The following is a 27,783-nucleotide window of genomic DNA, read 5'->3' as shown; positions in this document are numbered from 1 at the left end:
AAAATCAAAAAACCCCATTAAACCCTAAACTCAAATATTTAATTAAATACAAATACTTTGTTTTTAAAGTAAAGAAAACACACATTCCCCCCCTTCAGCAGGAAGTGGTGGTGTGGTCCAATTATCTTCCTTTATATTTAATGGTTTCAAACCCTGGCTACCATCTTTTGTCCGGGAACTCCCAGGGATGATAGCAGGTAAGAAATAAAAAGACAAAGGTTAGTCCGAAAGCAAAGAAATGAAGAAGTATGAATACATAAGTAAACTAAATGTGCGCGCTTACAAATAGAACAAATGTATCCAAACCAATCAATAAAGTTATTGGCAACTAAAATGTATTACTATGTTCAAATGAAGAATGCAAATACAAAAGTTACCGACTTTAGAGTGTGGCCACGGGTTTGGCCATCACAATAATGTATTTGCATTCCTGCTCTGAAGATTCCCAAACAGCTTTCCTTGGGACTGAAAGGCTGGAGAGTGAGTGGGTCATAGTATCATTTTGTGTTTGGTGGTTAAATCTCTACAGGGGTTGCTTACTTTAATTCTCCTCGTAGTCCTAACATGCCCTGGACAGCATTGTGGGAAGTGCAGCCTCTGATGATGCAGGATAACGCACCATGTCATGAATCTCAAACTGGTTTATTAAACATGACAATGAGTTCATTGTATTGGAAGTCACAGTCATCAGATCTCAATCACACAGATAGATATGCTGCTAACATATCTGCAGCAGTCACCCCCAATATGGACCAAAATCTCTGAGAAATGTTTCCAGCACCTTGTTGAATCTCTGTCACAAAGTGTGAAGACAGTTCTGAAAGCAAGTGTGCTCCAACCTTTTACTACAGCACTATAACTAACTTCAGTGAGCTGAACTGAACAGCGAGTTCGTTACTTGTTCTTACACACTGATCATTTATTAACCTGATGGGGGTTTTTTTTTAAGCTAATTAGCTCTAAGCAAAGTAAAATGATGCTACTGTTGATGATGAGCACAGTGTGGGGATCTTTAGTTTGAGCTACACAAAACTTATCTACGATCGAGACTTTGCATAGAATGTGGGTTCTGTTTTTTTTCTCTGGTTAGACACTTGACCCATGATCGGTTATTTATTTTTAGTTTTTTCATGCAAAGTTATTTGCTGGCGAAGTGTTCAAGAATGACACAGACAGCTCACTAAGTCATCATTTTCACTGACACATGCCACACCAAGAAGAAATAATGGTCTTTGGCTGAGGATATTAGCAGCACACACCAGCATCCTGTTATGGTGAAGCCTGACGGGCTGAATGAATTAATGAATGCTTTTCCTCTTTTGCTCTTAATATTTAAATGATCATTACATGGATTTCTTTACAGGATTAAAGGTTTCAACAAAGTCGCCCCTGAAGAATTGTTTAAAATTTATGTGCATGACTTTATTGAAGTGCTGCTGCTTCATAGCGACAGTGCTGGCATTCATATCTCTGATCAGAATGGCTACTCTGAAGTTTGGTTTGGAAAACAACAACAATAACAACAACAAAACAGAGTCAATGTGATGATTTCAGCGGTTTATTTGTGATACCAGTGCATAGATACAGATAAAGAAATTGAACGTATGGCATTGCAAAGGACATACAGGTAAATTGATGCAGTTTGAAAATAAAGCAGAAGAAGAAACTAATTAGTTAATTATTGGCAAATGCTACTGGGATGAATTGTTATGATTGTTTTTTCCAAAGCCGTTGTGGATTGTATTCATGCAGATGAAGTCAGTGAAACTCCTTAACGTCAATGCGTGGAGCTCCCTTCTCTGGATAAAAAAACAGGTCCACCTCCTTTGGCCTAAAGAGAGCAAATCAAAACAAACAGAAACATTAAAAACATATAATGAGCTATTACAGATAATATTAGGGTATGTTTGCATGTTGAAGCTAGCCTATGTATTTAGCATTTATCACCTGAAGTTAAAGTTGTAATAAAGTGAAGTAAACACTGCTGAGACATTTCTGAAAAATGAACTTTAATATAATCTAATGTGAATTGTATTTTGCACTCATAAATAACATTGCTGTTGTTATTTTGCACGCTTCTATTTGGTGTATTGTCCCTTTATCAAATTTACCAGAGACAGTCACTCGCTGGTGGAAGTAGAGGGGGGGAGAACGCACGAACGTACGAGCCTGTGAGTGAAGAGAGACTACCGAGCACGTTGGGAACAGATGCCTTTTTAAAAATTTTATTTTAATGTGATTGTGTCCAGCTTCGGTCCTTGTGGATAACATCTACTGTGAGTCTGAATGAGGATTTGGCCAAGTTGTGCCGCGTAGAGACCCTAGCGTTGAAAACCCGACGCTGTTAACCTGAGACTGTTGGATCAACTCACTTCCCAGAGATAAGGAAATGATTCACACTTCTGGTAGCACTTCACTTTAATCTCTGTTCCGCAAGGACTCAATCCAACATTTGATTTTACACATGTGATCCCCAAATAGCGCGCATAAGAGTGGTCAGTTTTCCGGGTTATTTATAAAAGCTGTGCTATTTTTTTTTCTCATCCAGACGCCTTCAAATTTAAGAGCAAAATACCTTAACCTCCCTTTTCCGGCGTGAAATATCAGCGCAACGATTAGTAGATTTCATGTCGCAAACGTTATTAAATCTGTTTGTGCGCTTAATTTAAATATTCCCCTCCCAAAACTATCTGAAATGCATATGCAACACGGTCAGCTGCAAAAGTCTTTTTCTCTAAGACGTTCACACCTGTTAGAGGCAATCTTGTCACTGCGCTCTCTTTGAAAGTATCGACAGTAACGCTTTCATTGTAATTGTATTGGTAACCCACTGAAGTGCTACTGAACGTTCCCAACCAGTCATTCTGCAAGTGTAGCAGATAGAAGAAATCTAGATTAACCGCAAAGGAACTGATGATAGTTAGCATGACAGAAAAACCTGAACTGGACACGGAGAGATATTTATTTATTCTGGGACTTAGATGCATAGATTATTTTGCATGGATATTTCTGTGTCTTCTATTTCCCATAAACAAGCCAGCACTTCAAAATTCACGCTGGTCTGTTTTTTTTTAGGGCTCCTACTTATAAACTGCTACTTTGGTCCCATAGCTATCTCTAAAATTCTGCAGTGCTGCAGAAACCATTCAGATCAACCCTGATTTAAACTATGTGGTTTCAGATCAACAAGACAAAATAGTGGGAACTTACTTGCATGCTCCCGTGTTGACACAGATGGTCCTCACATCATCAGTTGTCGTGAGTTCCTCGATCAATTCTTCCAGGTGCACCTTCACAAATTTGCGGCACAAAGATTTTAAGAGTCCAATTTCATCGCAGATAGAGAGCAACTTTGACTTCAGGCTCTGTGAGAGTAAAACTTGCATTACTGTTCTGACTGAATGATGCCGTTAACTGCTGCAGGTACTCTATCAGACATTTTACCTCTGCAGTGGCGTTTGGTCCTGCAAATTTCTTCATCTTGTTTAAAATCCACTTGCAAGCCCAGCACTTTCCTGGAAGCTGCAAATATAAGACACACCCATGCATGTTAGGGTTATTGGTGACTCTAAATAAGACGTTAATTATAGTAGTACTTTTTCCAGGTTGGAATCATTAAACAACATATACTTTCAATTCCGGCACCATGGTGAAAAAAAAATCAGTTCAAAGGAATCCTTAAAAAAAAAAATAAAAATTCCCGGATATTCATGCCGAAGATGAGTGTATCCAAACCTCTGACCACAACTGTATCTGTATATTTGTAATATACTGTATGTGTACTGCTGTTTATTAATAATAATGATGTATAAAAATATAAAATACGTTTTTAATAAAGGCATGGATGTGAGAGTGAATGTTTCTCTGTGTCTCTGTGGCATTCACATGATGATGATGATGATTGGCTGTCTGACCAGTGTACCCTGCATCTCCATCCCAAGTGCAAAAGTAGTTTGATAAGTCACTGAGACAATGGACCCTACTTGGTGAAACTATTATTAATATATTTATTCTTTGTTTCTCTTTCTCTTTTACTAAGTTCACTTTTAAATTCACTGTATTCACTTGTGCCAGGAATCTTTTTTTTTACTTAGGTAAACTCTGAATACTTCTACCATTACTGATCATAAGTCGTATTTTTTGTTTAGTCAGGTTGACTTAGAAATTAAGTTGAAATGAAAAAGTTCCGATTTTTCACAGAGACCGCGAAGTGCCACCCCTGATATTCAAAGTGCAAGCTCAGTTCTTTAAAGCGGTAACATTAACCACTTGCCCCCATCGAAACTTCGATGTCCACGTCCTCTTCATCATCGATGCTGACCTCTAAGGTCCGTCCATGGACAGCACGGACTGCGATTCAAACAAGTAGAAATGCCAAATTACAATTTAAGTCATAAAGACACATCGGTGATTTTGCAGTTTCATATCCACTCTCATGCAAACAAGTGTTAAGGTACACACCTGAAAATGCTGCCACAAGGCACAGAAGGAGGAGTGAAGATGTTTCCATCGCAGCCAGTGAGAGATGATGCCTGAGTATCTGTGGTTATAGATGCTTTTATATAGGAAAAGGTGCATGGGTTGCACACGTACATTTCTGAAATTCAAACCCAGTTACCACAGAGCAGAAAATATACACATCACCGCAACAACCTACATATTTGGATTTGTCTTTTTTAGTCAGTCAGTGCACTCCCTTATTAACATAAAAGGCAATGGCATCTTGGGGCAATATTTTATCTCTTATTTGAATATTAATGTTTATATGACCATCTTTATCGAGTTTATTTAGTTAAGTTTTGCAAAATCTAATAACAGCTAGTGTGTTGTCCACATTTAGAGCAGGGCGATGCTTTTATGCACAATGTTCTCACATCACTTTAGAGGTTTTTGTGACTGGTTAACAGTAGAATTTCAGAGAAAACTGATTATAAATTTACTATAATATAATATATAGATGTGGTATTGTTAGTGCTTTTTGACTTGTATTTCACAGTGTTTCTGACTTATTGGTAAAGCCCCTGCCATGTAGCCACTGATTTATGGTATATATTATATATATGTAATTTTACCCATAACTGATCCATGAATGTGGGTTTAGATATTTGCCAGTTTTGCAGTCATATAAAATAAATAAATAAATCCAACACTGATGTGTACAGGGGTAATCATAACTGTGTGCATACATATTCTCATCTTGCCTCTAAACAAATAACTTCCTCCAACGTAATGTTTGACGTTATAAAGGTATTTGTGGTGTGGTGACTCAAAGCTGCCCAAGTGGACTTTCTAAGTTTCTGTCAGTGATCAAATGTGAGAAAGAAGAAGGGTTCATTAGCAGCTTGTTGATAGGAAGAAAGGAAGTGTATGAAAAAAGTATGCATACCTCAATTTTCTTAGCAAGAAGAAGAGGAGTCAACTTCCAGATGGAACCTGTGTGGGTTAATGACCTTTATTCAAAGTTATGTCCAAGTGCTCGTTTTAGACTGGGGAACATATTATTTGTCGGACTAGACATTAGCAGTTATCTTGACACTACTTACACTTTTAGCTCTTTTTTTTTTTATCACACCCAAATAGGCCACAGTTACATATTCAGTTTTAGTGTTAATAATCCCTTGTTAACACAGCTAACATTCTGAGCAAAATTTAGAAATAATTTTTAAGACTTCCTTATTATTCTTATAAATCTCTGGTAATTACACAGTTAATGGCTTAGTGGTTATAGAAGAATTCTTTTTGGATGATGACTAATGAGTCAATATCCTTATAGTGTGCACGCTAAAAAGCAACTATTTAACTGTGAATGTCAGTATCAGTCTCACGATAAGCATACGCATAGGAAAATTAATAACATGGCAGAAATAAAAACTAATTTAGCAATGATAAATAGAAAGTAACTATACTGTCCTGTTTCTGATGGACGCAAAGGGCTGATTTAGTGTCATTATCTCAGATGTTTCTGTCTGTTTGGACTGGCTGTTAGATTGAGTTGATAAAGAATGTATCTTGTACACCCACAGAGACTGCTGCACCTGCAAACATTCGTTTGTCTGTGGTAGGTTGCATAAGATTCACTCCCTGTGAATCAAGTTCCAGCTTCAGTTTTAAAATGTAATGTGCAAACACAATATGTACACATAGCTCACCACTGATTACCTAAAATGAACAACTGCTGCATGTTGCTTACACAGCATGCATCTGTAATTCCCCACTAACACAACAGCATCCCACGGCACTGCAGAATGAATAAATGACTCAAAGATGGTCAAATAGTCATACAACTTGTGGAGAACTTTCATCAGTCAAAGGTCCGCAAACAGTTTGGGCCCCATGAGAGTAGCGTAAGTGCTAGTAGATTTTTTTAGGGGTGGAAATGCTCAATATGCAGATGTCCAACTAAACTGTGCGACGATGAAATGCTTACAGAGTTTCAGATTAGCACATATGGTCCGGGCAGAGTGGTTGTTTGTTAAGACATTGATCAACTTGATTTTTTACCGTTTTTAAGATCCTTCATTAGCCCAGCTTCAGAAGTCTGCCACTCGCTGGCACATTAAAGGCCTCCTCATTTTGTTCTTTAAGTAAATACATTTAAAATAGTAAATTAGCAGATTCACTATGGGTTTCTTCAAGGTTACGCCAAAATAACATATTTATTTATTTGCATGTATATAAACTGTAAAACAACAAAACTATAGAACTGATAAAGCAGAAAGTAAAAGCACTACTGACTTGTAGCATATTTACTGAGATTTACAGGAATTATGAGAGATGGATTTCTCCAAAATAATTTTATTTAGACAAACAAGATACAGTAAAATAAATGAAATCATCATTTAAAAACTGTATTTTGTATTTACTTTGTTTTTTTGTCTAATATTAATATTAATTGGTGATCAAACCCCCAGAAACCCTCCAATGGGCCGGAATTAAAGGAATTCTGCAAAGATGAGTGGGTCAGTTATCACAAATACTTGATTGCAGGTCTTGTTGAAGAACTGGTTATTAGGTTTAGGGGGCAATTACTTTTTCACATCAGACGTAGGCATACCTGAGTTTCAGGATATGAACTGATGATTGTCCAGGTCCTGAACCAACAAAGCAGCCCCAGTCTATTACACTACCACCACCATGTATGATGTTCTTTTTAAGAAATAGTGTGTTAGTTTTATGCTGGATGTAGCCAAATTTAAACCTTCCAGAAAATTCAGCTTTTGTCTTTTCACTATTTCTTTTTGTTGAATCATAAAGTCTGACCTCAGCTGAGTCAAGTGAGGCCTGCAGTTCTTTAGATGTTGTTCTGGGTTCTTCATTGACCTCCCGGATGAGTCATTGGTACATTCTTGGAGTAATTTTGGTAGGCCAGCCACTCCTGGGAAGTTTTCTCACCTCTTTTCCCATTTGTGGATAACAGTTCTCTCTGTAGTTCACCAGAGTCCCAAAGCCATAGAAATAGTAACTTGTTCCAGACTTATAGATATTGATGACTTTGTTGTTTCTTAGTAATTTCTTTAGATCACATCATGTGTGGCTTTTTGAGATCTTTTAGCCTGCTTTACTTGCATAATAAGCTAAAAGTCTCAGATTTTTAAAAAAAAAACGCTTTCAAAATAAAAAAGCACTCGTTTGGATGAATATAATAAATGCAATGTGCTCACATGTCAGTGAGTCACTATCTCTGCAGAGGAAGTTTTAGCTTTCTCACCTCCTCTTTGTGGTCTTTGTTGTGGTCATCTTTCTTGTTTTCATGTCGTCATAACTGCTGTGGAAAATGCTTCTGTACAGTTTGGACCTTCAGAGACTTCCATGACTCAACAAAAGCTAAGAAATAGAACATGCTTTAGAAAAGTAGCTGAATTATCATTAAGGTTTAGTAAATATTGATGCTTTTCTTACTTGTGGAGAGCAAGAGAAGGCCGATGGTGATGGCAGGACTCATAGTTGTCCACGCTGTTTCATCACAGCTGTTTTGTGGGCCTTTTATTCTCTTTTCAGCTTATGGAGATTGTTTGTCAACTGTATCAGGGCTTATTTTACTACATATGTGACCCTTAAACAGAATGCAATTATTTGCAAATCTCATAAAGCCATCTTTGACGCCCAGCATGTTTGAAATCTGAACCCAGGGCCCTGCAGATCAACATTTTTAATAGCATTCAGCTTCTTAATGATCTGAGCCACATCTAGCTGTTAATTCTTTCTTGATGGTCTTAGTTAAGTTTTAAATTAAAAATTCCCAAGGTGGGTTAGGTCAGGCTTTTCTTTTCAACGTCAAAGCTTTTCGAGGTCTCGGTCTCCACACCACCACCATCAATCACTACTAGGGTGCATGTTGGACCTCTCACACCACATACCACTTTTCATATTTGCCCACATGTATAATTTAAATATGTATTTTGATTGTAAAGGTTTATGTATCCATGAGGGTTTTATGGGTTAACAGCTGAAAAGGAAACACAGACCACCACCACCTTCCTGCATCACACCTATTCAAGCACATGATATACGTGCCTTCTTTTAAATGCACACTTGGCAAATTTATGAAAAGAAAAAAACTTTACAAGAAGTCTTGTTGCTGCTGACAGCAGGTGCTGTCATTTTGTACATCTGCATATACATTTGTGAGTCAGAGATGCAGCGTATGTGCGAAATGACACGATGTGAAAGAATTGAAAAACTAATCTGAATGAAAAAAATGCATGTATCCGCATGAACCCCCTTCAAATTCTTTTAAAAGTGCATAAATATAGAAATATGTGATAAATACAGGAATCACACGGTGAATGGCTCTTTAACTTTTTCACTCTGCTCATAAGCAACTTTGTGTTGCTTAGTGCTGAGCAGGTAGTCCAGATCCTGTGCAAACAATGAGGTAAAAAGCAAGCAGTCAAGCTGTGGGACAATCAGCTAATCAATGTGACCACTGAAAATATCAGTATCAGTAAATATCAGTTCAGAAAACATGAGCTCAAAACAGACACTTTGTCAGTTATGACAGTTAAGTTTTGCACAGTTTGTGAGTTCCTATTTTGTTTTGTTGAGAACATTAAACATTTGGCAGTAGCTCCAACCAAAGGGCAGGTGGAGGAGGTGTCCGTGCTGAAGATATTAAGGTTTTAATTGGGGGTTATCAGAGTAGCCAATCAGAATCTAAGGTGCTGCACTGCAGTGGAATAAATCAGAATTTCTGACCAGACTCCAGTTTTTGTGAAAAGGCGAATCTTCTTCACACACAAAGGTTAACTATGGAGTTCCACAGGGTTCTGTGCTAGGACCAGTTCTGTACTATTTACATTGATCTTACTTGTCTTAGGCAGTACAATTACAAGGCATAGTATACATTTCCACCCACCTTTATCTTGCCATGACATCCGATGGCATTCATTGATTAGTTAGACTTATGGCTTAAAGACAGAAGGGCCCAGATGGCCTCCTATGAGGTCATTGGGGCAATTGTGGTTCAAGACTTGGGAGTTTGCCTTGTAATCGGAAGGTTGCCGGTTCGAGCCCCGGCTTGGACATTTTCGGTCATTGTCTCCTTGGGCAAGACATTGCACCTTATTGCCTACTGGTGGTGGTCAGAGGGCCCGGTGGCGCCAGTGTCCGGCAGCCTCACCTCTGTCAGTGCCCCCAGGGTGGCTGTGGCTACAATGTAGCTTGCCATCACCTGTGTGTGGATGACTGGATGTGTAAAGCGCTTTGTGGTCCTTAGGGACTAGTAAAAGTGCTATACAAATACAGGCCATTTACCATATTGTTTTTTAGCAAATATGGTGTCAAAGCAGATACCTAGTGCACTGTAAGGAATTTTTTTGACCAGGATATCCCCTTCAATGCGCATATTAAACAAATGCGTAGGACTGCCTTCTTGCATTTCGACAGTATCTCTAAAATTAGAAACAGCTCAGAGTGATGCTCTCTCAGAGCACTCCTCTTTCAGACTCCTGACTTTTTTGTGGTTCCTAAAAATTAGAATGGGAGCCTTCGGGTTTCAAGCTGCTTTTCTCTGGAACCAGCTCCCAGTTTCAATTTGGAAGAAAGACACCCTCTCTATTTTTAAGATTAAGCTTGTTTCTTCCTCATTCACCTGTTTTCACTTTCTGTGTATAATTAATCTCTGGCTCTCCCACAGCCTGTCCTTCATTGTGTGTTCCTCGCCTCACCTCAAACGGTTGTTTCTACTGTAATCAGCCACCAGGGGGCGTTGCAGTCAAATATATGAGACCTGCTGGCGCCCTGCAGTGATGACCTGGTGGGCGTTAGCAATTTCACAAACAAAGAACAGGAAGATTAGGAAACACCAAAATAGCAAATTGTTTGTGGTTGTCTCAACCTCTATAGTTAGGCAACTATTTAAACTTGTGAGCAGATGCTTAATGGAGCTGCTGAAGCCTCTGAATGTGCAATAAAATTCTCAGAATGCAGGATGTGCACTGACTCTGCTTTGCGCTAGATCACACAGGAATAAACCAGGACTGCTTACAGACTTAAAAGAGTCCTTTAAAAGAGTGTACAGGTTACATTTTGTTAGCAGGCTCCATTTAAAGACCGTTAACATCCATGCGTCACAATTTTCTTGCAAATACCGAACTTTTAGCCCCCTTTTCTTCCTTATTTTACTCTTTGTTTGTCTAAAGTGTCAGTACATTTAGACATTATGTGATTATACATTATAAAAAACGACATGGTCTATGCAAAGCAGACAACCCACAAACCCAATGTCAACTTTTACCTTTTACCTTTTATTTATATTTGTGTACAAATGTATAAAAAGTATTTGTACACAATTAAGGCTCATTCTTTCTCAAATCAGAATGGGTCCATGGTCGTCTCAGGGTGCTTTAGGCACTACAAAACAAGACTTTGGTCCTAAAAGAGTTGCTCATTTAGCCTAATTTTTAGCATTAAATACCTGAGAATACATTAAGCTAAAACTCAACATAGATTTTTTTCTCTGATGTTTGATTGCAACCTTTGAGCTGCCAGTTTGGAAACTGATGTGAAGAGCGAGAAAATGTAAGTGTGAGATAAATGAAACATATCCTCCTAAGTAATTTTCTGATACTGCTGCAAAGATGAATTTGTTTCGCACGCCTAATAAAATGAGTCCCAACCATTCACTTCCACTGAAAGCCAGAATAAACTGTGCCTATAACTGTGGCCTATGTCAGCTTATCATAAGGTGAGTGGAAGGGTACATCCTGAACAGGACCCATAATCTTTTTGCTGTGAGACGAGAAGACCGACCATGAAGCTTTTCGGGAATAACTCTCTGCAGAATACTTTAATAAAGAATTTTATTTTTGTACATATTATGTACAGTTAAGCTTCCTTGGACATTCAATAAAGCCAAGTTTCAGTGCAGAACAGCCTTTAACAGATATACTATATCTACTCTGATGCAACAGCTTGCTGTAAATGCACTTGGCTATAAACTGAATATGAAGTCCCGCTCATGAGAGTCTGTGCCGAGGAGGAGGAAAAGCACACCAGTTAGCACTTCGAAGTTAACACGCTAACTAGAAATGTGTCATTTAGTTACACATTTTCTCCACAGGCCTTTCCCAGCAGATCAAACACATTGTGATGATTAAAAACACTATTCTGTTCCTATTATACTGCCATACTGTAAATCTTTGATGAAAAATTAAAGCAAATAATAAATCAATGGATAAAATAATAATTTTGAGACAAGTCTTGAAAGTAAAAATGGTGAAAGGACAGTGAAGCTTGGGAGTGTGCGGGCAATTATTTTGGAAGACACAGAGAATTTCAAACTCTTTTGAAATTACTCCCTTATGTGCTTTTCTTTAACTTCCTGCGCTTTGCTGTTTCGTACCTGTTACAAGAGAAACGTGTTCCTTTTTTTGGAGGACTCTGTAGAGAGACAAAGGACAAACTGGAGGCTTAAATAATCTAATTTTGCAGTAAGCAGTTTATACAAGTTGCTCGTACGTGTTCATTTCAGTTTATTTTCCATTGCCCTCCCATGATGTGCACTCTGCCATTCAAAATAGCCATCTTTGAGCTTACACTATGTTGCATTTACTCTATTTTTGCTTGGAGCATAATATAAAAGCATGAGAAACTAAATTATTTGAAGGACTTCCATTTATATACTGAAAAATAATCATTCAAGCATGTGTTTGTGTTTTAGGCTTAAAATGTTAGCCCTGCTTTCAAAAAGTAAACAGGCTGGATAGAACTAAGGGGAAATTTTTAAAAACAAACCCCATCTAGGATAAATTTAAATAAAATCCAGTGACACAGTGATCTCCCGTCTCCTTGCAAACAAAAAGCAGTTTCTCATCTCATCTCTCCTTTTGATTCGAGAGGGAACAAAGAGGATGGCGCGCTGATAAAACAAGCGCCGCCTTTACGAGTTCAAACTCCAGTTTCTGATGGGGTGAACTCCTCCAGGTGGCTCATCCTGATCTCTCTCTCTCTCTCTCTCTGACTCTCTCCGTCTCGGTCTTCATTTCTCTGAAAGTTTGTCTCAGATGATCTCCAGGACATCGCAGGGCATGAAGCCCCTCTTCTTTCCGCTCTCCACTCTGATGAAGCCGCTGTGCTCGCCCTCGCTGCTCACACAGATCTGAAAGCCAGAAGAAACATTTTACTTTACCGACAAACAGGACATGTAGAAAGCAGTTAATCAGAAAAAAGTACCTAATAAAGCACAAACAGGTCTTACTATGGATCCATTCTGAGTTACTGGAAGGTAAGATGCTGGAAAACCATAGCCATAATAAGGAAAATCCAGAATGTATATTTTTGAGTTGTTTATGAGAGTTATAAATTGCTTCTTTTAAAAATACATAATGGTTATCAAACTAATAATCAATTATAGACAGCAGGAGTGTGTTTTAAGGAAATAAGATCATAACATGATCAAGCTTATTCACTCATTGACACTCACAATAAGTCAGAGCACACTGTGTTTGCAAGCTTGATCTGAGTACTCCCTAACAACTTCCCTTGGGATTGAGAGGCTGGAAGGAGAGTGAGTGGGTCATAGGATCATTTTGTGTTTGGTGGTTAAATCTCCACTGGGGGTTGCTTACTTTAAATCTCCTCAGAGTCCCAACATGCCCTGGACAGTATTGTGGGAAAAAGGGGCCCTGATTTAAGTGCAGCCATTATGCTCCTCTGTCTGCCAAATCCACTTGAGCTTTTCAGTGAATAATTGTCTACAATTGAAGAGTCACTGGAGGTAAGAGGCAATGCGGGAGCTGCAGGAAGGTAATATGATGTCTGAAGAGCTGCTGGATAATATGAATCAGATGCAATGTAGTAGCTGGAGTGTGCTCGTGAATTAGATACAGGCCTAATGTGGAAATGTTAATATCCATAATAAGGTCATTGCTTCCCCAACCCAAAATGAAGATGTTGCTCCCTATATGAATCGTGCTAATGTTAAGCCCGAAGACTACTAAAAGCTTCCACAAGTGCCATGAAAAGGACCCATATCCTTACTTTTAATCATAAGAACGACTGTTTGTAGTTTTCTTTAGCATTGCATTAAAAAAAATCAGAATACTGGACATATTCCAAATCTGACTTTCATAAATTGCACCTGACCCAAACAAACACTGCCACCAAAGCATGCAGCTCTATCGTCTATCCTTTACGCAGCTGTAGCTGAAAATGTACGACTGTGTTATACGCCTTGATGAAGAGAGTGTACTTGAATCCATCCTGATATTAAACATACACACAGACCTGAGATGTGTTACAGCAAACATCTCCCATACCTGACCTGATTACAGACTAGCTTGGATCCAGGCTGACGTAAGTCCCGTGTTCCCTCCTAGAACACTTTATCATAATCACTGCAGCTCTGAACTTTTCTCAGCTTCTCGCATGAAAAGAAGAAACATTTTTAGTGTCCAATCGCTTTTATGTGAGTAGCTAATTATCTGGTGAATCTACAATGAGCCAAAGGTGGTCGTGTCATACCTCTCGCATGCTTACCCAGATGCCATTCTTTCCTAAACCTGTCAGGTACTGTAGCTAAATCCCGACTGTGTGCTCCACTTGGGAAAGTGCAACAACAGACGATGTCATGTGACTTGATTTTCTAGATATTGCTTCATGATGACAGAAAGAGAGTTTCACTGGTCTAGGTCAATGAAGATCATTTTTTATTTTAATTTAAGCCAACATGAAATAATCACGGGAGCGTGTTTAAACAGACATTATTAACACATTTACATGTAAATACATATCAGCCCCATATCTTAATCGAGTCTGACCATTAAGGACCCTGGAATGTACTTAGTACGCTTTTTGTGGCTTTAAATATATTGTCTTTCCCTGCTGGTAATGCAATTTCTGTATGAGTGCCCATTTCATGTCTATTACACGTTTGCCGTTGGACACTTCACTATCCTGTCTCGAGATTAAAACAGCTTTTACTCATCCCCCATGAGGACACATCTGCTCAAGCCTGCAGTACCTGTCCCTCCTTCAGGGTGATTTGGCCTTGTTCCTTGCAGCCAATGAACGTCCTGTTACACCTGAAGACTTGGTCACCAGCCCGCAGTTGATGAGCAAAGGCTGCTGGGAAGAATCCGATCCTGTCCTCAATTACACCCTGAAAAAAGGAGTCATAAAACGGCAGGACATGAGAGGGTTCAAACTTGGCACGATTACATCGAAGCCTTGATAAAAACCGTCCACACACCTTTAGAGTAAATGCTGTTGTAAATCATGTATTAGGTTCACTATGATGTTTTCACATTGCATGCAGGTGCTTCATCAGGTGCTAATGTTTGCCTCTTTCCTTGGTATCTCTTGTTTAAAGACCAAACTGGCCAGATGTCTCTGTTTATCTACAGCCTACAGAGCACAATGGTGTTAAAATGCGTGATGATTTTCTTCATGGTCTGGTGGCGACAGGCTGTCTCTGGGCTGTCATGCAATCGGCCCTTTCGTCTCCCTAATTTATCTATTATGCATTTGTGTCCCGAGTTACCCTGTTTCCTTGCTCCTATGATTCACAACCAGACTTATATCATTTATCGGTCTGTTTCTTTTAAGGCTTTTTCTTGGCTTTGTGTAAAAAAAACTTAGTGAAACTTTGCTGTAACACAGTGATGTAATACCTACCTTCCACCAGTCATCATTGGAGTCATCGGCCACCAAGATCCTGTCTCCTGCTCTGCAATACATGAAAACATCCATGAATTATTTGAAAACAAAGGAAAAATACTCAAATCCATCACTGATTGGAAACATAATGACATTTAGACTTCGATAGAGAGGGTATTTTCACACTTAAATGGCATGTAATGCCCCTAAATTCCATTTGCTCCGAGTAATTTTCCTTCATCCATCCAGGAAATGCATGAATCAGTCTATCCCACTGCCCTGTGTGCCATAATTACAAACATCTGTTCAAAGCTACGGGCTAAATTTGACTAATAAAAATCTAAAGGACCAACGCTGCGGTGCCAAGTGTTGGTTTATGTAATTGTCTTCCTTTTACTTCCTTTTGTGATTCAAAAAGGAAATGATTCACAAAAAAACACCTTTCATGGAAGGTGAGAAACGCAAAGTGCCCAACACTGTAAAATCTTGAGAGGTGATGGCAACAATGCAGATTAATGCTCCAATTAGAAGCAGGGGAAATGTTACTTCAAATAATTTAATTACGAAAAAAATGAGCTGTGAAAGCGAGAAGAGGGTTGCTGTGCTGCTAAACTGCAAAAACATTCGTCATCATTACAATCACTGTGGCCAAAGGCAATCAAGTAATCAAAGCGTGTGGTGGAAAGTGAAACTAATCATAAACCTGTTCCCCCCCCACACACACTTTAAAATTAAAATTAAATGTGAACTTTCTGAATAAGGAATCAGTTCAATCATCTTTGTTTTATGTGTTTTTGTTTGAGGTATTGATTACAGCCTGAAATAAGCCCAGCTGAGGAAGAAAAAAAAACCCTCATGCAGCCTTTCAGAAGAAGAAAATAGATTTGAAATAAAGGCATTGGAGGAGTTGAAGTACTTGAGATGAATGAATTTCAAATGAAGTGTAACGACTGAAGTTTTTTTCTCGACGAGGGAGGGGAGCGACCCACGACTGTGTGCATGTAGGAAAGAGATGAAAAGAACAAGTGCACTCCTGCTCGCTTGTCCTTAAATCCTCAGATGATTTCTGCGAGAGCAAGAACAAATGAGCACTTAGGCTGAAGGACTGTTCTTTCCCGAGGGCCTATTTCAAAGTATGACGCCCAGTCAGTCATGGTTAAGGCGGGGAGTAAAACCTGGACCCTTCGTTTCAGACTGATAAAAAGGCAGGCCAGACATGTGAAGCTCTGCCTACTTTAAATTACTCTTCAAGTATGTGTGCGTAAAAATCACCGTCTGCTGTCAATGTTAATAAATCTTTGGATGCAATTTTTAAATATGTTTTTGAGGACACCAAGGCTGTGTAGCTCTGGGTCAGAAATGCAACCTTTTTTTCAGTTCTGACCACAGACCAACCGGTGCTACATCAGGTGATTTTAATTAGTTGTTTGTTAAAACCAAAAACAACTGCTGACATCATGAACCAGGCATGTCTGGAAATGTACAGACAGTGAACTCACAGGCTGGGTTGGAAATTAAACACCAGCTTCCCCCCCCGAGTCTCAGCAACAACAACAAGTTGACTCAGACTGTCAACTTGTTGCCTTGTGTATAAGCTAAGCTAAGCTAAGCTAAGCTAAGCTAAGCTAAGCTAAGATAAGATAAGATAAGATAAGATAAGATAACCTTTATTAGTCCCACACGTGGGAAATTTGTTTTGTCACAGCAGGAAGTGGACAGTGCAAAAGTTATATAGCAAAATTAGAATACAATAAGAATAAAATACTGTACTGAATAGAATAAAATAAAATAAAATACTATATACAGTAGAATAAATAGAATAAAATATACAATAGGATAAAAATAGAATGCAAATGCTTTATACAACTGAGTAAAAATACAACTTTTTCAGAAAATACTGACCTGTTCTGCTTAAAATTAGTCTGCGCCAACATTTTAGGAAATACTATGTTATTTTTTGGCTCTATCGATAGGAAAGTGTAGAGAGCCGACAGGAAAGCAGGGAGAGAGCGAGGGGAGACTGACTGCTCACTGGGCTGAGCAGGCGACCAGTTCAGTTCAGTTCAGAGGGATAGTGTAGAGCACCAAATCACAACAACAGTCACCTCAAGGCATGTTTTCTTGTAAGTTAAAAACCTGAAAATACCAGAAAGAAAACCCCAACAATCAGACGACACCCTCTGAACAAGCACTTGGTGATAGTGGGAAGGAAAAACTCTCTTTTGACAGGAAGAAAGCTCAGGCAGAACTAGGAGGGATGGTTTTCCTGCATGTATTTCATTCTCCTTGCTCTCCTCTGTTTCCACGCTTTCCTCTCTGCTCTACTGTCCGGTCAAAAATAAAGGCTAAAAAGCTCAAAATAAGCCTGCTTAGTATAAAAGTCAGAAATTTGTTTTCATATACTATCATAACACAATATTGTCTGACTAAGTGTTCAAAATTAGAATAATGCATATGTGAATAATGTCTGAGGTGATACTTAAGATTGTGTTGATGCCATGGCTGAGCTTACAAACTTATTTGTACTATGAGCAACATAAACATCAATGATGTTATCAAGCTCATAATCCATTATAATTCAAAGGTTATTTTAAAGCATGAAGCACTAAAGTTTAAGTGTCACTGGTTTTAGTGTGGCACAAACTAATGACTGAGGGGGAATCCATTGAAAATAACCAATGAAACTTTGATTCTGAGTCCAATTTGGACACCATGGGTGACCCATTAGGTGATCGCTGTCTCGGGATTTAATTAAAAACTACCAAAACAATAGTCTAGATGGGGTGGTGGTCACTGTGAAAATGGGAAAATGACAGACAAGCTCCACAATGTAATGCCTTTAGATATCATGCAGTTTTTGACACTTTAAATGCAGTTTTTGAAATTAGTATTTTGCTTTAATTGATGGAATTTCAAAATATTTGTTTACATTCTTATTACAATTCAAAACAACCTATTTCAAGCAATTAGTGGTGGACTTCTTCCGCCACTAATAGCCAATTACTAAATGTTACTAATTAGTAATTACATTTAGTAATTACTAATAACTAAAATGTCTAATCGGTATGGAGCAAACTGTGAACAATACACGAACAAGTGAGGCTTTTGGCATCTGTGCCCAAATTATGCAAGTATCTGCTTCTGCGCCGACCTGAAAAGTATGAATGTCTCATCACTTTAACTACAATAAACTCAGTGTTATCCTTCAGAAACAGCATGTGTGCCTGGTACACTGAAGGGACCCTTTAAAGGATCTATAAATGGACTTTCAAAGACCCTCATACTCTCTGAAGATAAATCTAAGAAGACATGTAACAGATTTGATATTAATAAATAATGCTGGCACACACCCAGGTAACATTAATGAGGCCACACCAGAGAAATAAATCTTTGAGGAGTGTTACATAAAAAGAGGGCACTAATTAGTTCCTTTTGTGAATCCATTCTTGTCTCTGAAGACAGTAATTAGTCTATATAAGATAAAAATGACACAAGATAAAGAGAGAACAAAGTGGAATTGAGCAACATGACTTCTTGTCTTTTAAATTTTCCCTTGCTTCCCTTCCCTTTGAGGATATGAGTAAGCGCAGAATTCCATCTGTTTTGTTCGGAAAGTTTAACTTAAATTTCAGTGAAGATAAATCATGTTTGGGTTGCACTGTGTGAGCCTCGTATTTGCTTCTATTTCTTATTTAAAAGAAAAGAGAAATCTATCTAAAGAAATCACTATGTCAAAGTCAGTTAATTCACAGTCTAAGTTCATGTGCAGGTGTTCTTATTATTAGAGCGTCTGTGCATGTGTGTGTACGTGCGCTAACCTCATCTCCAGGTCGTGGCTCTCCTGGGCTGTGAAGCTGTACAAGGCCACATACGTGTTGAGCTTGAGGACGTCTTTCTGTAGCATGCTCTGCTCCATCTACAAGACAGACCGAAATGCAGTCTAACACTACTTTCTCTGTTGTCATAGCTTAAAATAGTCTTTTGGCATTCACGTTAGTGTATTTACAGCACACTGATAGACTGAGGAGCTGCTTAAGTTGCTTTACAATCTGTTCCCTTTAATCCTCCATCAGCATGAGTGGGAGAAAGATCGGGGTTTTTCTTTTTTCTTTTTTCTTACAAACACTTGGGAAGTTTAAACAGGACATGGTTGTGGGTGGAGAGGAAGTTCTCAGAGAGGTGTTAGCACAATTAGCAGGGAGATATGCCGCCATTCTGGCGCTATTCACACCTGCTCATAAAACCTGGTGGGTGTGTTTTCCCGTTTCATCACCTTGAATCTGAATTGTGCCTGCTGTGCCCATGAAATCCATCCAAACAATAACTTGCCCTCTTTTTGCATGGTAACAGCAAGGAAAATGCAAAAAAAAAAAAAAAAAAAAAGGATAATAGCTGTTTTAGGACAGCAGGAGATTTTTCTATAATCGTGGCACTTTACAATAATGAAAAAAGTGAGTTTTGGTCTTTTGGTCTCCCCCAGCACCATGTGGACTGGAAATGTGGGTGATGGATGAGCTTAGTTATCTGCGGCCACGAGGAAAAGTGCCTCTGTGACCTCTGGGTGAAAACTGCATCAGACAGTGGCGATCCATTACAACTAACTAGGAGCAGCTCACAGGCCTTGTGAGTTCCCGATGTTGTGGCCGCCGGGATCAGTGGATGTGAGGTCGGTTTGGGTGAGATAATAATCTCCTTTGCAAGAGAGCTATCAAAATAAGAAGCAAGGACGAATGTAAAAAAGTTCATTATAGATACTACTTGTATACTTACTGTTTAATCTTATATTCATACATCAGTTTTTTTTAGCCCTATATCAGGATCGTGGGAGGTTGGAGCTTGATTGGGGCGAAAAACAGGGTTTTAAATCTGGATCTGTGAATCGGTGAATCTCTATAAACTATAACCTCAGTTACTCAAATTGTCAGGTCTGTTCATGCACACTCAGTTAGTAGTTTAACTGGGATAGTTCATCTTTTAACAAAACTTCTGGCAACTGAATAAGCATCTCCTGTTTAGGAATCTCTGTGTTATGTGTTATGTTTGTGTTATGCTGGCCATCTCACGAGTGTAAGTCGAGTGCTGTCTTCAGCTCTGGTGGCTACAACTCCTGTTGGAACGATCCAGCTCTAACTAGGCATGCCATTTGTTGCTGAGTGGGCAAATAAAGTGGGCCATCAGAAAATCTTCATTAAATCAGCTGCCTGCTGTCTAGAGCTAAGGCTGATTCAAAACAGCAAAGCTGCAAAAAATAAAGATAAAAACAGCTGAAAGATACTTAAAGGCTCCAGGTCTGGGGCCTGAATGATATTTATCAGTATTTTTTACGAGTTGCTTCCAAATGATGATACGTTTTATGTGTCCAGCAGCAGTGAATGAGCAGAGGCCACAGCAGTTTAAAAGAAAACAGAGAAGGTACCAAGAAAAAAAGAGAATAGAAGCAAAAAGATGTCATTAATCAGCAAGAATCAGACCATTTTACTGGCTATTGATCTCTGAGAATTTAACACTAAACCTGAAAAGTGTGAACAGATGGCCATCCTGTCATGTGTTCCCATTTGAGACCGCGAGTCCCTCATCTCAATTTGAAAACTGCTCCTTCTCAAGGGAAGAAGCCGTTTTCAACCTTTTTTCCTTTCTCTGCTCATTACCCTGCAGTGCCTCCATCTGTCTGTCCGCCAGCCTGAGCTAATGGAGCTGTCGGCTGACAGACAAACAGCCTGCTGCCAGCTGTGCTCGGTCCAGCCTGATAACACTGCACAATGCATTTCAAGCTCTGAAATGGACGACTGGACTGCTAGATTATATTGCAGAGTCGAGGTGTTTATATGTGCATCTGCGCGTGTGTGTTCCCTTGTACGGATATTTGCTCATTTTTGTGTTTGTCTGAGTATCTGTGGTCTTTTTCCATTGTTGACAACGGAGATAAACATGTTAAGCAATAAAAGTAAACAGAATAGATGGCGGCACATAGAAAATATCTACAAAGAGCATCAATACTAAGAACACCTCTCCCACAAATTCCAGCGTGGAAGGAAAAGGCAGAGAGGAGGAGAAGAGTTGAAATATGCCAATGAAATATTCATGGATGCTCCACAGGGGGCGATAAGACATTCACAGAGGTTTAACCTTTTTCTTTCTCTGGCATGAATTTTGCACTGCATCTACACTGTGGAGAATAAACAGACCGAATCCAGTGGTCGTGTCAGACCGGGTTTGATTTGTTACGGCAGGAAGAGAAAAGAGAGTGCTCCCCCGAAGTCCTGGGAAATTTAGCAGTGATGATGGAGGCGGAGATGAAGAACGGGCTGGCAGGGTATCAGTTCTCAGGTGAGCCAGAAAGTTCAGGAACTGAGCTCCAAAAAAAAACTAACGTTGTGAAAGCTAAGAGGGAAAATGTGGAAAAGTTCACTACACAGTCCGAGTTGTTGAAACTGCTGAAAAGACAGTTATAGGATGCAGTCACTTTACTTTCTCTCGCTCTTACCTATATAATTACCAGTTTATTGCTTCTCTAAAAAGCTTTTTTGTAATTTGTGAAAGGACAACAAATTGTATCTGCATGTGAAAAATCAATCTGTACCTCAGATGTCTGTTTTTAAACTAAACTGGAAGCTCGTGTGGCTTCCGAAGAACAAACTGGGCTGAAACAACCGACAGCTGTTGTGCTTTTTGGCTTTGAGGAACACGTGTTACTTATAAATAAGGACTGTCTGTCTGTCCATCTGACATTTACATAGATTTAAGAAGGAAAAAAGAAACCGTGCAACTCTTTCCTGCATATAAAACGACAACATCAATCCAGATAAACTGGTATTCCAAGAACAGTACTTCTCAGTGTTGTACTATACTCATGCACATGCACACAAAACCAATCTATTATAAAATGTAAAATAATGGTTTCTCACCTGCAAACTGTCGGGTTTTCTTTCTGGGTGGTGGTACTGCTCTGTCCCGTTCTCAACGACCGTAAAAACTGAGAAAACAACACAAAATGAACTTTGCCCGACTAAACAGTCTGAATAAAGTTGTATTTAGTTTTAAGGTAGCAGGATATAACTGTATCAGAAGGCAAAAAATGGATCTAATGTTGTCACATGTGGAAGAAAATCAAGACTAAATCAAGAGCATAAACATGTCTGCAGCGGGAACCTTTGGCCTGAAAGTGGCACTTCAAATCTAAATGTCATCACTGTGATCATAGAAATCCACATACAGTTTTCAGTTAACATAATTAGCTTTTTTCCCTGTTAGCTTGAGCTAATCATAAAACAAGAGCAGTTGGAAGGCGAGCACATGACACAAGCTAAAAGTGAAGTCATTTCTTCTTTTGTTCGGTTAGTTCAGCAGTATTATTACCATGCTTCAAACAGCATTTTCCAAAACAATGTCTTCTTTTTGTAGTCTTTAGTTCTATCGTCTTAGGCTTAATACTCTGGAGTATAAAGGGTCACTGCATTGCCCTTTACTACAGATGCTATTGTACAGCTGGAAAACCCTGCCCACTGCTGAATCAAGAGCTAAGCACAGTAAAGAACAAAGAAAAGTTCACAGAACATCTTATTTTAAAGACTGACTTTAATGGAGAAAATTTTGTTGATGGTTCATAGATGGAGAATTTGATGTTGCAACCTTCTTCAATTCTCTCATTTATGGGAAGAGCAACAGCGGTGCATTTTTTCCTGTCACTACGCGGCATTAATCCAGATGCACACTGTGTACTGCAGTGAATACTCACCATCATCGCTGTGTTTTCTCGACAGCTCCTGCCTGCTGCTGTGAGCCACAACTTCCTCTGGAACCTTATCCAAATCACTGGTCTGCAAAGACAAAAATTGAACGGGCAAAATTCAATTAGATAAGTGCAGAAATAGAGAGGGAATGATGTACTACTAATTAGTTAGATAGATAGTTGAAGGTTTGAGCACAGGATTAGTTAAAATTCATTCTTTTTTACAGAATAACCAGCTATCTGGGAGTCTGGCGAGCAGTAAACATGCTGTTTCATAGTCTACATTTGGAAACTATTATGAGAACCCCCGTTGAGATCACATTGTCTCTGTAAGCCTCAACTGACACACACATACACCCATTCACTAACAGCTGCAGAGGACAGGATAGAATGGCCCTAACCCAACAGCTTTCAAATGTCATCATACAGAGGTGCGTATCCAGACTTCTCGTGCAGTTTAGCTTACATTAGCAGTGATACAATATGAAGAACAGATTTCCCTGTGCATTAAACGTACCAATGGAAGAAGGCCGGAAGAGACTTTGGCTAAACAATCATTTTAATTCATCTTCAGAGCTGTAACGTGAGAGTTCCTGTCATAGGTCTGGACCAGACTGCCTTTATTGGTAGTGTTTACAGCCCTGCAGTAGCAATATCTATTTAGATCATCAGCTACACAGTGTCTGCTACAGTGAGACAAAATATAAAGTGTAGTCCATTTCCTGATAGAAAGTCTTTATATGCCACAATAAAGAGGATACTTTATGATATGGACAAAAAGAAACTGGCAAAATAAATAAATAAATCGAATTAATCTTTAAATAAAAGTAGAGAGGGGTATGTTGCTCTTACAGAGTTTCTGTGGGGAGATTCAGAACCGCTGGCTCTCTTTGTCCTTTGTGCCAATGATGTGCCGAACCTCAGGGCTTCATACACGGGGTCCACCTTATTGCCGCAGGCTTTAGAAAAGCATGTTACAGACACAAAACCATGTGGCAAATTACCAGACTGTAAAACCTTGTGCATCAATTTTATGAAACTGCTCAATTAGAAACCCAGTTTTGGGAGAATTAAGTTGAAATGAACCAAAAGTATCCTATGATAAGCTGCTCACCAATAGGCATGACTTCTTTGATGCAGCCATACTGTTCCTGGATCAGTAATGGAGAGCTGTAGTACCGCCGAAAGCCTTTTGGCTGAAGCGAGAAAGACACAGAGCGGTGACAGGCATTAGAGACAAATCAATATACAGCACCGCAGGCAGTAAAGTGCTCCGACCATTAAATACAGCACATAACTCGTTCGTTTGGAGTCTCGGAATGTGGCTCTCACTTCATAGGGATAAAGTTCTGCTACACTGGATGGTGCACAGGATGGAAGTCAAACACTGTGAATGAATGCAGAGCCTAATATTAATATGAAAAACAAAACCTTTAAAGCCTCAGCTAAATGGCTTTTTTCGTCTTTTCGTGAGAATAAGAGGAGGACAGGGAATATCATTTTCTAAGATCGATCATGTGTTGCGTTTTGTAACCTGTGCATAAGGTAAAGAGGGGGAAAGCTGGCAAACACTACAAAGCAATTCCAGTACTAATCACCAGTTTTCATACACAGGTAACGCTCTGTAATGTTGACAATATTCATCACACCGTAATGACATAATAACTACAGCAGCACCAAAAAGCGTGTAGGCATGAATACGTGGTCAATGGTCTGTGCTTTTATGGCTTACTCTGCAAAGCAAATGACGAAACGAACATATAGAGGATAGTTGGAGAGACAGATGAAGGGCGGAGCGGAGCACAGATGCTGAAGGGGCTGTTTCTGTTTACAAAGTGACGTCAGACTCGGTCCACACTCAATACTGCATTAAGCTGAGGCTGAGAGGCAACATTAGTCCTATTCAGCTTTACTTTTTTTCCATGCTAATGATGTATAATTTTAAAACTGTGCACGGCCATGATAGCAGAGCAGTGGATTTGTTACACAGAGTTAAAATCTGAATGTGTAGCAGTAGAAAACAGGATCAAATATAATACTTTGGTTCATGGAGTTCACTGCTATGAAACCGAGAAGGACAACTTCTAAAGTTTTTATCGTAATTTATCTGCCTGTCAAGTTTTCCCCTGATCTCCCAGGCCTTCAAACATTTATCATTTATATATCTATTACCTGCCTGCGTTCCATCTAATCAATACCACCCCATCAGGTCTGAATCCTTGGAAGCATACAGAAGATTGAAATTATGTCGGTGTCATCTACAGCACACCCAGTAATGATTAATGTATATATTTGCAGTTTATTTTCACACACTGCAGCAATTCATCGATATTGTACTGTTTTCAGTGTTGCTTGATTAAAGCAGCTTAATTTCCCAACTGGATGTGCGGCTCACTGAGCGTTTCTTGCTCATATGGTTGCCTTTTTTTCCCGTTTGTTTACACTTCGAGTACTCAAGTCGCGGGTGGTGAAATCGGCGTCGCTAATCAGTCCTGATTAATTCTTCGTTTGACACTTCTCGTGATGAGGCGGCTAAAATAAGCAACCCCTGAGCGCTTCGGGCACATCTCAAGAAACGAGGCGTCAGACTTCCAGGGCCAAAATCATTAAGGAAAAGGTTAAAAGAGCGTGCTCGTTGGAGCCCATCTGGTTCACGTGGCAACAAACAAAGTGATACCACTCACTGCTTGATGCCAGAAGTCACAGACAGCTTAGGTTTATTTTACAAACCATCCAGTATATGACAATTATAGTTTCTTTGCAGTTTCTAAACTTCTTTAGAAAACTGGAAAAAGACACTCATCTGTCAACTTCCTGTTTATTGGGAAAATAGTCCAAGGAAAATGTAATGTTTTGTTTCTGGAAGTATCCAGAAAATGTATTAATTAGAAGGGATCAATACAATATTATTATAGCTATATCCTAACACGTTTTCAAGTAATCTGCACCACATGTAAAAGGTCAACACATAACACATAAAAAGTACTATGTCAAAGTCTTCTTTGAAAGTTTCTTTTTTTACAAAAACAGGGAAAACATGTAGTGATTACTGAAAGAAACCCAGTTCTTGAAAATTTAGTATAAAAGGCAAAACCTTGGCTTGAAAACCTTGAATGTCAATATTTGGTATGAGCACATTCATATGAACTTTCTTTTAATTTCATTAAGTAGTCTTTGGCTTTTTGAAGGACATTTTAAAATCTTATCTGTTTAATACCAGAAAGTCTGGCTCCTTGGAAGCAAAATATGCAGAAATGAATGGTGGCTCAAGACTTTTGCACTGTAGCTCTTGGTTGGGTCCAAGAGATTTTTGTTTCTGGGTTCTGACTTTGCCCCGTATTACATTATTTTTTGACGTTTTGGACTGCTGCTGTATACTTTTGATACTATTGAGTCTTTGAGTTTTGTTTTTGCTTCATAGTTTTGCAATCCTGTGTTTTGGTTCATGTTTCCATTGATACTGTAGTAAGATAAGCTTTTATTTTAGCATTTGAGCCATGTCTTGTCTTGCTTTATTTTAGCTTTAGCTATTTTAGCTTCAGTTCCTACTTTGAGTTTCTCTCTTTATTACATCATCCAGCTCATCTTCCTATGCTTAGCCATCTGTTCTCAAGTGTTCCCCATCTCAGTCTTTATGTTTAGTGTGAGTCTTCTTGTCTCCATGTTTAGCAGTTGTCTTTTGGATCGTTCCCGCTTTACTTCGAGGCTCTGTTTCCTTCATGCCTCGTGTTCGTTTTGCTTCCCACTTTGTAACTGTCCTGATTGTTTTCACCCATGTAATCCCCTTCACCTGTGTCTTGGTCCTTGTATAAATAATCCAGTCTCTCTCTCTTTGTCCTCAGAGTAAGAAGTTTGACGTGAGTTCAAGCTGGTTATCAGCTCACTAATGCTGTGTTCCTGAATAAGTCAGAAGTCAGAGTTTCTGAGTTCCCAGTCAGAAGTTAAATCTGGAATGCTCCCTCAACTCAGCCCCAGCAACCCAGAGTCAACAATCCAAGCTGGCGGCATTGAACATAAACAGTAGTAAAACTGTAAAACTTTTAATCTGTACTGCCACCGTTGTGTATTTGTGCCTCACTAAATAAACCATACACAGAGCACTGACCCACCTCTATCCGTGAATGTGCTGCGGCGGTGTTTTAAGTGCAAAAAAAAAAAAATAGTGATAGCTCTACCTAGCTTAAGAACCAAACCAAAACCTGTTTATCTTCACTTTTTCTGCTACGCACTCAACGAACTCAGGTGTGACGTCACTCCCTGGTTCAGACATCCGAGGTCTGAGATGTCTGGAGCGCCGCATAAGTTAACCTAATCGGTTTTCTCTGGTGTTCAGACATCTGACTAATCGCAATTACTGATAAGTGTACTGCCAGCAGAGCGGCTGGTTGCGTAAAAGAAGATAAAACTGTACTATGAGAAAAATATGAAGAGGTTGAACGAATAATACAGGCTAAAAGCAACGTACCTGCTGCAGACAAATCAGCAGCGTGAGTTTGCGCGAGAGGAAAAGCAGTAGCACTAAAAGCACTGTATGAATGTGTGAGTGCTCTAAGCTCTTTGGTCAGTAAGACTGGGAAATAACTACTAAATTAATGAAGTCTGGTATATCTGGAGGCAGCAATGACAGCTGGAAAAAATGCCGACTGTGGAATTAACAGACTTTCCAACATCACCGCTCTGTCACTATGACACAGGAGAAACTGATGTGTTATAATTACATTTTACATTTACATTTGGTGGTGTTTAACGATCTGAGATTAAAAATGAAATGTAAATAGAATTCAAACATAGGTTTTGTCTATGTGCAAATAGGTGTCAGGGGGGAAATAATCTAAGAATAAATAGGAATAAATGTCTAAGAATCTCTATTTAACACTAACAGTCATCAGGACCAGACAAAGACTTCAGACCATCGTGCTATTCTTGCACAGAAGTATGTGGGATCTTCCAGGACTGGT

The 27,783-nt window shown here is 39.1% G+C and overlaps 1 protein-coding gene across 1 annotated transcript in view; it reads right to left on the bottom strand.

The window, feature by feature from the left end:
- Positions 1-11,293: 11,293 nt before the first annotated feature.
- Positions 11,294-27,783, bottom strand: part of stac (SH3 and cysteine rich domain) — a 29,682-nt gene continuing 13,192 nt past the window's right edge. The window contains exons 4-11 of the mRNA XM_005723877.1: positions 23,940-24,021; positions 23,678-23,784; positions 22,832-22,913; positions 22,002-22,069; positions 18,915-19,012; positions 15,115-15,166; positions 14,462-14,599; positions 11,294-12,598 (exon numbers count right to left, since the gene is read on the bottom strand). Coding sequence (XP_005723934.1) covers positions 12,500-12,598; positions 14,462-14,599; positions 15,115-15,166; positions 18,915-19,012; positions 22,002-22,069; positions 22,832-22,913; positions 23,678-23,784; positions 23,940-24,021 — 726 coding nt within the window. The 3' untranslated portion in view covers positions 11,294-12,499. The remainder of the gene's footprint in view (positions 12,599-14,461; positions 14,600-15,114; positions 15,167-18,914; positions 19,013-22,001; positions 22,070-22,831; positions 22,914-23,677; positions 23,785-23,939; positions 24,022-27,783) is intronic.

Source organism: Pundamilia nyererei, unplaced genomic scaffold (assembly GCF_000239375.1).
Source record: "Pundamilia nyererei isolate P.nyererei 1_Seehausen unplaced genomic scaffold, PunNye1.0 scaffold00010, whole genome shotgun sequence".
Taxonomy (NCBI): domain Eukaryota; kingdom Metazoa; phylum Chordata; class Actinopteri; order Cichliformes; family Cichlidae; genus Pundamilia; species Pundamilia nyererei.
The sequence above is the reverse complement of the archived record's forward strand: the minus strand, read 5'-3'. Positions and strand labels throughout refer to the sequence as shown.